The 13,422-nt window shown below is 42.8% G+C and overlaps 1 protein-coding gene across 1 annotated transcript in view; it reads right to left on the bottom strand.

The window, feature by feature from the left end:
* Positions 1 to 1,244: 1,244 nt before the first annotated feature.
* Positions 1,245 to 13,422, bottom strand: part of LOC146855777 (uncharacterized) — a 162,425-nt gene continuing 150,247 nt past the window's right edge. The window contains exons 4-6 of the mRNA XM_085650654.1: positions 9,533 to 9,674; positions 7,383 to 7,552; positions 1,245 to 1,341 (exon numbers count right to left, since the gene is read on the bottom strand). Coding sequence (XP_085506780.1) covers positions 7,516 to 7,552; positions 9,533 to 9,674 — 179 coding nt within the window. The 3' untranslated portion in view covers positions 1,245 to 1,341; positions 7,383 to 7,515. The remainder of the gene's footprint in view (positions 1,342 to 7,382; positions 7,553 to 9,532; positions 9,675 to 13,422) is intronic.

The raw sequence follows: 13,422 nt of genomic DNA, 5'->3' as shown, positions 1-13,422 counted from the left end.
ATGAATATAGGGAATTGCGGCTTGTGGGATAATGGATTGAGGCAAGGTTCTGTATTAATGTTGGAAAAGGAGCCAATGAGTAATTCTAGTACAGTACAGGATTGGCCAGCAATATAGATGTGGTGACACACTCTGCCTATTAGGGATGCAAGAAATGTACACAATAACCAACAGTGGTTTTCGCTGAAGGCCAAATGTGACTCTATGGATATGGGGATTGCATGGATTGGGTTTTGGTTGTGCTATATAGTTTGAAAAATATGCATTTACCTGATTTCCTGCAGAGGTTAGGGATACAGGGAATGGACAAATGGGTGCCTCAATATGACTGACGTCTGGAGGGTTGATATGGAAGTTTGCGAATCGATCTACAGCTAGTCTGATGGTAAGAGCCAGCTGTGCTACTTCCAAAAGCTGACTGGGCAGCAGAGAGTGACCTGAGGTGATTTATGGCCAGTGGGTGTTCTGTGGGCCGTAGTTGTCCATTGTTCTGCCTGGTTAGTGAAGTGAGGAGAGGACCTGATTTGATAAATGCTGATGGATAGCTTAAGGAGTAGCTGATGGTCTCTGACTTTTCATTAATAGTAGGATGATTATAGATGGACCCGCTTGTCACTGATTGCCGGTGAAATTGGTTCTATGACCACTGGAATATACTCTCGGACCTGATGGCTACCTGGAATATTTATATTCTGGCTAATGTATACACCACGGTACATTTCAAGGATGTTGAAAGTCACAGAGGAGTTCTGGGACAATATAGATGCAGGAAGACACAGACTGAGGGCACTCACCACTTCAAGAGCCTAACTCCAGGGGAATTTAAATATTCTTTTCATTTACTGTCGGGCTGTTTTATTCCTGAAAACATAATGGCCTGTCGTATCTACCAACCCCACATTATGACGTCAGCGTACACCATATATCTCTGATACCCAAGTATTCTTTTATTTCTGTATATTTATGAGTAGCAAGTTATCAGCTACAACCAGGGGCTGTGAGTTGTGAAGGGTCACGTCTCCGGGGGAGGTGGGGGGGGGGGGGCGACATTGCACAATCTGATATCTGCATCGTAGGCAGGAAAGCAATATAAAGCTGAACTGAATGCTCAGCTCCCTTGCCATTTTTGGGATCTATCCTCCACTCCCCTATTTATGCCCAACTTTTACTTTAAGACATTTGTTTTGCTTTCATTCTTTCCAAAACACCACCATCTCCGTTTTCACTCACAAAAATACATGCTCGTTCATGGTCGCTATACTTGTGTTTCTTCCTGGTCCTTTTCCTTTCTGGAGCTGGGCAGGCATTGAATGTAAGTCACCGTGCAGGACGGGGGCACATCTGTAACAAAAAAAATAATGTTTACAGAGATAATAGGCTCTGGGTAGCATAAATGGTGAAAACAACTTCACACAATCTACTCGACACTTAGGACATGATTACGAGTAGGTTGGTTAATTCGGACCAGTGCAGAAACCCCTGTTTAGGCACGGGTCAGAATTACGAGTTTTGTTTTATTTAACACAACTGGTAATTATCCGATGCATTAAATAACTCAATCTTCATTAAATTTAACAAGGGAAATTGTTTGGTATTTACCATACCATGTTGATTTCGGTGCGTAAAAAACAAATCTATATGTTATTCTCCACAAACTCTTAATAGGTGTTTGTTTATCGCACAATATAAAGAACAAACCCTATGGGGTCGTTATTTATCGTGTGCAATACATAACTTCTAAACTCGTAATCTGGCCCTAGTAGAGTGGCTGCTGTGAGCTGCTTCATTATAAAATAACTGGACAGTCCTACCTTCTAAATTAAGTAAATGTACAATATATTTTGTTGCAGGAGCAAGGATACAGAGCCCGGTCTGTCCCTTCCTTGCCTTGGCCAATTTGCCCGATCTCCTTTCCATCTTCTACACTCTTCTGAAAATGCGCCCATCTCTGTTACCAACATTCTCACTTTAACTCACTCTCTTCTCTCCTTTCCCCCTTGATCTTTCTGTAGGTTGTAATGCTTGATCACTCTGTACTCCTCCTCTCCCCTCACATGGCAACACAGGCACTGCCCTCTCCTGGTCATATTATGATCTATGTCTCTACTTAAGCTCAGGTTCCTGGCCTACTCTTACTTCCCAGTCCCTCCCTCTTCACTTTGGGCTTTCTCAAGGGATGTTTTTCTTGGTCTCTAATCATATTTGACTTCCCTCAACTGGTCGGTAGGTCTTTTCCATCAAACCAGTACCAAAGATTCTCAAATGCTTATTTCACTTTCCTCTGTTTCTACTCCGCTCCATACCTCACATGCCTCACGATGGCCCAACTATGGATGCCACAATGTTTCTTCATATTTTTTTGCCTCAGATATAAAAAAAACATTGAAATACTTTTTGTTGCTCCTATATTCATTTTACTCGTAGAAATCTCCAGTCATGTTACTCTGCCTGTTACCCAAGAGTTGTTTCTGATCCAACTCTCTCATTCTCTTCATGCTTTTTGTCTGTTGCTTTCCATTATTTTAATAAAACAACTTGGTTCAAGTCAACGCAGAACCAAGTTTCAATCGCAGTTTCAATTCAATACGAAGAATATTTTAAGCTATTTTCTTGGATTTCGAACAGGGGCAACTCAATGACCAAGGTCTTAAAGTACCAAAAGCTATTGCAAAAAAATGTCTTTCCAGTGCTCGCCGTGCACACCATGAAAACAATCAATCTCCTTTCGACAATTTAACATCCATGTTCGAATAAAAAAAATCTTCATATCAATGAATTTTTGTTATCAATTTTCCACTGAATTCAATGCGCCCTAGTCCATTTTTAAATAAATCTGTCATTGTCAATTTCAACATAATAATTTATTTAAGATGAATGACTTATTAATAACTCTATCAAAGACTTTCCACTAGAGTCTTTAAAGTTATTCTGCAGACAGCAAAACAGGAAATCATTTTCTTGTGAAATAGTTTTGGTTGCTTTCTTCCTCTCCCTTTCTTCTATCACATACTACAATCAAACTACTTTCCTAAGCATATTGTGCTAACACGACTGTTCTTCCCTACACATTGCACTCCCTGCTTATGCTATTTCTTGTCACCAAACTCTTTAACTATGAATATTGTGGGGCATATCATCAAGAGGGGGCGATAATTATCACTAAGCGCACTTAGCGCTATGATAATTATCGCCTGCTATCATTGTATTTTATCGCTGAGATAGCACACTATCAGCGACGCTTATCTCAAAAGCGATAAAAATACCAGCGATAGCTACAAAATGTGCTATCATCGCTGGAAAACCAGCGATAATCGCACAAAAAACAGGGAGTACCTTGCTGATAGGGCAGGGTGGATTTAGCCATTATATCCACCTTCCATTGGATATAATGGCTAAGTCAACCTGAAAGCAGGCGTAAGGAAAGTAGCGATAACCAAGGTTAGCGCTACTTTTCTTATCGCTATGCTCTTTAGTGTGCAGCTTGTAAATAGGAGAAATGTCGGTTAGCGACATTTCTCCCGTTATTTTGGGGAGGAACGCCCACTTTGCATCTCATTAGAGATGCAAAACTGGGCGTTAAGGGAAAGGGCGCTGAGGCAAGGATTCACGCGATAGCGTTACCTTGATAATAGTGCGATACAATTATTGCCGCTTTCCGGCCGAAAACGGCCGATAAAGCGGCGATAATTTTCTTCATTCTGCCCCGGCTCTGTACTCTTGCCACTGCCCTCAAAAGGACTTTCCCACCGCCACTGGCGGCTAGTGACATTTGAAAGTGGTGGGTCAATGACCCACAACAGGTCCCGGGGCTCACGGCTAACGAATAAATGCCAATAGACTCGATTCGGCCGGGAGACTTCCGATTTTTTAAACCAAAAATGGCTTCATTTTACTAACCGAGGCAATATCAGCTGATGAGTTTACAGTAGGCCTGGCTGATTGGCTTTTGATGGGCCCTGGAAAGAGTCTGATGCTCCCTTCATGTGACCGTGGAGCACGTACGTCTGCAGGTCACCTTATTATCACCACATTTTCAGTACATTTATCCATTTAATAAGTAGGGGCAATTTTTGTATCTCTGTAGAAGATTCATTTGATTGCTCGTCGGCATGACACACTAAACTGTAAATTAAACAAAGCAAAACTGTTCTTACCTATGGAAAATTAAACAAAACAGATCTTATGCATGAAACTATTCTTACGTAAAGCCCTCTATCACCCTGTTGGCCAATGTTTGTGCTACACAAGACTCCTAATCAATAAGGCATGTGTGCATACTTTCCCCCTCGTTTCAGGAGAATGCATGCTTTCTTTAAGGCAGCTATGAGGAGCAAGGAAAGACCATCAGAACAGAAGAGCCAAGTGCCATTTGTGAAGATACAGGGGGGCAGATTTGCGAGCCCCTTGCGCCACTTTTGCGTCACTTTTTCCATGTTAAAAGTGACGCAAAAATGGCGCAAGGGGCTTGTAAATCTGCCCCAGGGTTTGTATTTTCGGCTGCACGCGCCGTGCGAGTACCTCAACACACAGGCAGCCTTTTTTACTGTCAAGAATTGGCAGGGGCACAGGCTGTTTCATAAGAGTCTGTTTACTGTGAATGTGCAAAGCTGCACTCTTCTCAGTATAATATTAGTCTGAAACAAGTATAAAGTCATAGATGGCCATGGTCACTTGAATAGTGGCTGTAAGGCAGGGCCAACAGATGCAGCAGGCTTTAGAAAATTGCATGGCATGGCACTAAAGTCACATTTGCACAAACGAAGATATTTTAAAAACCATATCTCAGCAGTGCGTTAGTACATACTACGGGGCAGATTTACGTTCCCTGGCGCATCCCTGCAAATCAGCAGGGTTGCGCCAGGGAAGATGCGTCACGCAAGTTTGCCCTTGCGCCACCGCAGATGCGCCGCATTTACAATGCAGTGCATCGTGGCGCAAGGACAAGCAGATGCGTGACGCATCTGCTGGGGTAAGGTTGGCGCAGTGCTGAAGTTGTGTCGCAAGCACGACGCAACTCCAGCACTGTTTCAACCTGCCCTATCCCTAACATGGTGCGTCAAGCCTTACGCCTGCTTCAAGCAGGCGCAGGGTTTTGACGCATCAGCGGTGGAAAAGTGACTCAGTGAAATCTTGTAGATTTCACTAAGTCACTTTTCAGGGGTGTTCCTGCGACGGAACGCCCCCCCCGCGTAGAAACGCCCACATGAAACCTGACGCAGGTTTCATGTGGCGCAGGGCTTTACACCGTGACGCATCTCCATAGATGCGTCACGATGTAAATAGGGCGCAACGTGGCGCAGGGTTTACGCCGCCGCTGCGTCACAAAAGTGACGCAATGGCGGCGGAAAAGTGGATCACGGGGCTTGTAAATCTGCCCCTACATTTTTATTGAAGGAAAAAACGCTAACCATTCATTTGAAAATGGTGCACATGATATGCAGCAATAATGAATGCTTCTGTCTTGAAGGAACAACATTTTTTAATACGTGCTGTGTCCCGTTCCCCCAGCGTCTGGTGGTGAATTTGTTAGTGTGAAACACAATTTTTCATTTGCTGAAGCTAACTACAGACGTTTCTTACAATTAGAAGAGGGCCCTTTTAATCCTCCCTATGTAGCTATTTGTTTAGAAGCGTGCATTGATGCCAGTGCGTCAATTCTAGGTGTATTGCATTGTCGGCGTGAGCTTACTGACATACATACCTTACCGGCTCCTTACAAAAAACATAACCATTAAGCCCACTTGTATCACTTGAATAATTATTATGGGAGTGGCACACTCGGATCAGTTTTAAGATTCATTTCCCACTCAAGAAGACATCAGACCTTAAAATCAGACATAAGTTTTAGGATTGTTCATAGCTGACAACACTCTTCTCAACAAAAGTTCCACGTACAGCAGCGCGCCTCTTCATTAGGTAAACAGTTCCTTCTACAATCGGTGCAGCTTAATGGAGTTATTTTTCAGAGAATCCTCCTTATACAGGCTCTTGGCAGCTGAGCTCTGCCTATCTTCCCTTTCCGGCCAATCGCACCGCAAGAAGACGCTGTCTGTCACTGACTGTGGCAAGAAGATACGGCGGAGCTGGTGCTCCCCCCACATATGTCACTTCAGCGAGCCCTGGTAATACATACGAATGGACAAGCGACAGCGACGTGAGGAAAAAGTACTTACTGACGTTGGTTTCTGGGACACCATCTTGTTGGTGTCCTCAGAGAAGGCACCGTTAACTGCTAAAAATAATAACCCTATAGGGAGTGAGACTTACAAAGTCTAAGCTCTACTCTCATGCCATTTCCAGCATGAGAGTAGGCCCATGATTGGTTGGAGCAGACGAAGGCAGTGCTCCTTCTGACACTAGAATCCTGTGTCTGCAGTCTGCCAGGCTGTTCTACAACTTACACGTTACTGCGGCTAAAGTGCGCATGTCGGACTGGCCGTCGCAAGACAGCCGGCCAATCCGACATGTACACTGTATGCAAGTCGGAATGGCCCCGGCCCCGCCTTTAAACCCGAAGTGCACTTCACTTTATAAAAATGGTAATGTCCCTTACCATTCAATTTAATTTATGTTGTTTGCTAAACATAAGGCGAGGCGGCGCTCCTCCGCCCTAGAAGATGAACCGCCGCTGATCCACTACCTTAAGTCTGATTCTTCTCCTAGGCGAGATCAAAGATTTTGAGGAGCCTATGTAATACACTTCGTTTCGAGTTCCACTTCTCAGTCTAAGCAGAAAACAATGTTCTCTGACAGAAGACCATTTCCTCTGGTATGGCTTTGCGTTATGCTGCATTGAGATCCTCTTAAAATGATATTGGCAGTGACACCTTCGTGCTGGCACTATATATTTGTAATACATTTTTTACATTTGCTGTGCTGTTACTTAGCTGTTGTTATATAAATTCAATAAAGTGACATGAAATATATTACCTGTAAAGTAGGGAAAGAAGTGGGCCTGAGCGGTGCAAAAGGAACAGGATATTTGAGTTGATAGATTTGGTGGGAGAGTTCAATCTCAGATACACCATCGCCGAAGGGAGATGTGATTATGGCATGAAAGCAGAAAATAGTATATTAGACTGTCTGACCACAGGAGAGCAGCCCAAAATATTTGTTTCCGTTTGGCATTGTTTAAAGAAATGCTCAAGACCTATGTCCCCTCCAGTCCTATATATTCTTGACAATTTATTCTTACACACTATCTGCCATTAAGGTTCCTTTTGGGACCTCTACATCATTTCCAATGAGTGTGCTTGAGTTTTTTATATCCAAGGACGATTTACCTTAGTAAATACAATGACCTAGAGAAGAGGGTAAATGGGCCATTATTACACCACATTGACATGCGCCCTTGAGTGGGACCTTTTAGCGGACAACTCCACCTTGTGTTCTCCTTATTTCTTGCTCGTGTGATCTTTTCTTCATCAGTGTCCTGTTGCGCTGTTTCCAGAAGACGCCTTTTCTTCAGTGCTTGAGTGGCATCGTCAAGGTGGCTTCCTTCTGACCTCCATCCTGTCACTCTTGCTGATACCAGAAAAGGGATATGCGGACCCTACAAAAACAATAGTTTCATTTGGCATGATTCAAATTGAGTTTTATTTCCAAATCCTTCAGTTCCTACCTAATATGAGAACAGTTTTACAACAGCACTAGGGTTGGGGGGCCCACCCTTACTGTATTCAGTTGATCATTTTGTATTTTTCTTTTGGAACACATGTACATTTAGAAACAACCAAGCTGTCTTCGCTTTGCCATCAAGTAAAAAAAACTTGGATTTTAAGCTTCATAGTGACATTGGCATCTGCCATTTTTGTGAATTATAGGCATCAAAAATGTATTACGTTTTCTCCCAAATCTGTTGGCATAGAACACCGTAAGTTGCCCCGCCCATTAGTCAGAGGAATCTTCACTCCTTTTGCTCACACCAGATTGTCCATAGAGATGGATAGCACTGAAGGCATCTGCTCAAGATCCCGCGTCTAACCCTGGTGCATCTGTTCCTCACCCTGGACCAGGTGATGAATTCCCCTCCTTCCAAGACTGTGCACGGTGGAGGATAGCTCGCTCTATGTGTGTATTTATGTGCATCCGTGTGCTGGGTATTTACGAACTTCCTTGTGCAGGGTATTTCTTCTCTGTGTATGAGATTTCCCTTGGAGTGATATCGCTGTGAGTCTGCATTGGGTCTTATACTATAACCTTCACCTAACATTTTTGTTTCCTTGTTTGCAGAAAACATTTTGATTTAGTTGAGGGAAAAGAACTAAAGGAGTCCAAGTGTTAAAAATGTCAGTGAATTCATGGGCCTGTATGTTAAAGAGGTGAACACATTTCACATTGCCCCTATTGGAAGCTGTGTCCTATGTCTCTGCTGACTAATCCTAAAACAAAACCTCTGCTAGCTTTAGATGGACCCAGGGACCGCATCAACAAATCTAACAACCAGGTGTGTCTCATGCCATCCGTTTGTGTCCAGAGCCAAGTCTCAGGAATGCGTACCAAGCCGGATGGATGAGTAACTGCTAGATAGCAAAGAGTGCTTGATGAAGGACAGTGATATCGTTCACTCACTCACCAAATCACTAAGGCAACCAAAATGCATTCACTCACTCGTACCACAAAGAGATTGGAAACAGAGCTCTGATTTTTCTTTCCAAATGCACACCAGAATATGTCATGAAAATATAGATGTTTGTAAATTTGGTATCGTTTTAGTGTCATAAAATGTATTGGTTAATTTTAATAGTGAGACAAGGACGGCCAATCAGATTTCTCAGAGGCCAATCCATGACATGTGGGTAGACAGGCCTGCTACAGATCTCACAACAAACAACTTAGAGACTAAATAACAGAAAAGTAGTAAATCTGCATACATAGGGCCCAATTCACAAAAGTAAACTGAGAGTCTCATTTTATGTCTTGTGGAGGCATATGTACAAGCCCCTATCGCCACCACAGCATCACTTTTACCGACGTTGTGGTGGTGATAGGGGCTTAGCCCTATTTACAAGGCAGCGTTAAGCCACGTTAAGGCTTAACGCTGCCTTGTAAATAAGGCACCTTTTCAAGCTATGGTTAGCGTGAAAGGGGTGGGCAGTGGGTTTTGTGGTGGTTGTTCCACTGCAACAGCCATTGTTTTTGATGCTGCCCCCTATGTACAAGGATGGTGTACATAGGACGCAGCGCCAAAATTAAGACCAGGGAAAACCTGGTCAAAAGTTGGCGAAATGAGGAGAAATGCATTATTTCTCCTAGTTTTTGCTTTTTCAATGTGTGCTGCCTTGTACAGCACACCTGGAAAAAGCAAAAATTCCATGGATTGTTTATGTACAGGAAGGTCCCACTTCCTGTACATGACTTCAGTTTGCCTCAGGCCCGGTGTGTTCTCATTACTGGGGCTGGACGTAGGGGACCTGAGGAAACCTGCAACACGTTTATAATTTTGTTTTAACCTGCCACTACATGGCCCCCCTTTGTGATGCAATGTTCAGCACTCACAGCAGTTACAATCTTATCCGGCTGCAGTACTTACCTGAACAATGAATGCTGGGAATTGTAGTTGTACATGAAACTACATTGCTTATATGGCAGCAGGACCAGCTGATCTCCCACCAATGGGAGCGCAATGAGATGTTCAAAGGAGGGAACTGGTGACGACAATTCAGCAGCAGCATCTGAAGAAGACGAAAAGTCGAAATGCATTATGCCATGCTGACAATTTGTGAATAAAGGCTTCAACAGAATCCCCGCTGTGCCCCTGGAAGGAAGGAAGGTGGTCGTTTGGTGATTGATATATATATATATTCACTGAAAAAACCATAGGTTTCACACACGTTATAGTTAGGAATTAGCATTTAAAAAACCTTACAAATTCACTTAAAAAACCATAGGTTTCACACATGTTATAGTTAGGTGGATATTTCACTCGTAAAAAACCAACGAAATTCCCCCGTTATAGTTAGTTGAGATAACTATAACTCGCGCGCCCGCAATCCTCTGCTCATGACGTCACATATTACATCACTCATGACATGGTCAGTGGCATCACTCATGACATCACTGATGACATCATCCTTGTGATAGAGTGGCGGTCGCGCGAGTTATAGTTATCTGAACTAACTATAACGGGGGAATTTCATTGGTTTTTTACGAGTGAAATATCCACCTAACTATAACATGTGTGAAACCTATGGTTTTTTAAGTGAATTTGCAAGGTTTTTTAAATGCTAATTCCTAACTATAACGTGTGTGAAACCTATGGTTTTTTCAGTGAATTTGTACATTTTTTTAAATGCTAAATTATGTATGTATTATTATTTTTTTTATATATTTATTTTACAATAAACACATTTTTTTTTTTTTGTTTGTTGGTTTTTCACCGTGCGCCCCCGCGATTTTAAAAAAAAAAATCAAAAAAAATGTCTGCCTTCGGGGTCCTTCAAGGACCTCCTGACAAAGGCTAGGGGGTCAGGAACTCTCTACCCTGCCCCCTTTTCACGTTCGCCACCTTCCTTTTTCACTCTCGCACTGAAAACAAACAAAATGGCGGCCGGCACTTCCTGATTTCGACCGGTTCGAATGTTGACTAACATGTAACCACCATTCAGAATTACGCTCGCGCACGTTAGGGTGCTCGCACAGTGCTCGCATCTGACGTCATCAGCAGAGGATTGCGGTCGCGTGAGTTAAAGTTGCCTGCACTAACTATAACGGGGGAATTTCATTGGTTTTTTATGAGGGAAATGTCCAGCTAACTATAACATGTGTGAAACCTATGGTTTTTTAAGAGAATTTGCAAGGTTTTTTAAATGCTAATTCCTAACTATAGTGTGTGAAACCTATGGTTTTTTAAGTGAATTTGTACGGTTTTTTAAATGCTAAGCTATGTATTTATTAATATTTTTTTTTTTCAGGTTTTTCACCGTGCGCGCGCTGTGGGCACTCGGTGCAGCTCCGCGCACCGAGCGCCCACGATGCGTTGTGCGTGCACCCCGCACTTTTTCATCAAAAAAATAAATGTTTTTTTCACCCTTGGGTGTCGTGACCCCCTGACAAAGGCTAGGGGGTCAGGAACTGTCCACCCTGCCCCCTTTTCACGTTCTCCACCTTTGTTTTTCACTGCCTCAGACTGCGAGAGACAAAATGGCGGCCGACACTTCCTGATTTCGACCGATTCGAATGTTTACTGACATCTAACAGCCAATCAGAATTGCGCTCGCGCACGTCACCGTGCACGCACCGTGCGCGCACGGTGCGCGCTTATAGATATTTATGTACTTTTAACTGAAATTTTCTCTGGAACTACTGAACAGATTGACTCCAGATATTCAAAAGGCACATCCCTGACCCGAGGACTACCTCTCTGCCAAGTTTCAAGTAATTCTGTTCAGCCGTTCGGGCTGTACCTTGGACTAAAGGTCCCTAAGGAAAAATGCATGGGGAAAACGCGTTTTGGGACCCCCCTTTTTTCTTGGCCCCCACTTGACTAATCACCCCGAGACTTTCAGGGTAGGAGCGGAGCGGAGCGCCCCACCTATTTTGAAAAATTTGCGAAGATTCGTCAACCGGCGCCAAAGTTATTCAAAATAGAATTTTCAGATTTCCTATGGAAACACGGTCCTAACTATAACTATCTACTGGCGACCGCCAGTAGATAATATATATATATATATATATATATTCCATATTATTGTAGCTGTGTGGGGTAATACAGTAAAAAAAATGAGCAGCATCAGTTCCTAGAGTACACCAAATCTTTTTGGAAAGAAATGAAAGGGAACGCTCAGTTTTCTTTCCCAACATGCACCAATTGACAGAGCCTGTTTCCCCAAACTTTCAAAGAAATCGGCTTGCCACTGGATAGTTATTGTTAGGATTGTATTTCCATCGGAAATGTTTTTTGTGTTGCTAATACCTCAGTGCCGTTTGATGACTCTTCATGAAAATTTCCAAAAAAGTGATACTTATTGACTAGTTTGTGCATGGAAAGTTTCAGGGTGATCTATCAAGTGGAGGCCAGGAAAATAGGGGGCCCCAAAATGCATTTTCCACATTAATTTTCCCAAAGGGACTTTAGGCATAGCTACAGCCCAAATGGCTGTACGGATTTAATCCAAATTTGACAGAAAGCAAAATATTGGTCCAGAAGGGGTGCTTTTTGTGATTTGATGTACATCTGTTCAGTAGTTTTTGAGCAATTAAAGCTTTAAAAAATTGTATTGTTCACGCTGCGGAGGACTTGCTGGCTGACAGATCTCATGCTGAGATTTGATTGGCTTCCACCACATGAACACTGATGTGGTGGCAGCCATCTTAGACTAGGACTCAGTCCTGAGAAATGGGTAGGTCATAACAATGCAATGAATTTCATCTATCTGTGTCACATCATGAGCCCCCTCTAAACACCTGCCAGAGGTCATATAGAGTGTTTCCAGTCCTTTTTTGGTTTCTCCAGAGCATTTAGTAAAAAGCCTGAACCACATCTACCTCAAAACTGACTCACATTCACTACTTTAATTAATTTTCCAATTTCCTTTAGTGTGGGCCTCACCTGAAAAAACAATTGAGCATATTACATAACATAAAAAAATATATAAAGGAACACATTAAATCATCTCCAGGAGATAACAATAACCACAACATTTCCTCACTAATAGACATATCCTTTCCACTCTGCATTCCAACCACACAAAACCACTAAAGTGAAAGAATGTTTAATGTCAATCATTCATTAAAGACAAATGGCTTTAAAAACATAACATAAAAAAAGTGTGGCAAGTTAGGTTTGGAATATTCTGACCCCCGTCCTTTCTGCCTTTTCTTCTTCTGGACTCTGCTGCTTTTCCTCCAAGTTCTGAAGACAGTCTCCCTCGCAGATACTTTTTGGGGTAAGGGCTTCCTGAGTACTGATCTGAAGAACAGCAAGCCCAGACCGCAAAAAGACCAGTGAGAGAGTAGGACAGAAGACAACACGTCTCTGCGATTAGAAAGTAGACGCTGGCCCCTAGCAAGCAGCTAGCCATTTGTTTTCAGTATCAATGAGAGGTGTGTTCCAGTAACTTCTTACTCAGCCCACATTCAGCACATTTGGTGTCCCGCACAGAGTGCAAAATGGAGAACATTTGGTAAAGTTTGATGTGGTGACCGGCAAAAGCATTAGTTTTCAAATGCAACAGCATTGATTTTTTTTCTTTCGATGCGGCGTGAAGACGGTCTTTGTCCTTAGTCCTCCATGATAGCAACCCCACATCCTAAATTCAAGAGCTAGTTACTGACTAGAACATCTCATAGTGAAGGAGCTTTGACAAGGTAATCTGTACCAATGGTGGGATATTTGCCCCATCTTTCCAACTCTACCACCCCTTAGACACCTGTGATTGATGTGGGGTGAAACTGCTGATGTCTACTTAGTTATGTGGTTTC

Source organism: Triturus cristatus, chromosome 4_1, assembly GCF_964204655.1.
Source record: "Triturus cristatus chromosome 4_1, aTriCri1.1, whole genome shotgun sequence".
NCBI lineage: Eukaryota > Metazoa > Chordata > Amphibia > Caudata > Salamandridae > Triturus > Triturus cristatus.
The sequence above is the reverse complement of the archived record's forward strand: the minus strand, read 5'-3'. Positions and strand labels throughout refer to the sequence as shown.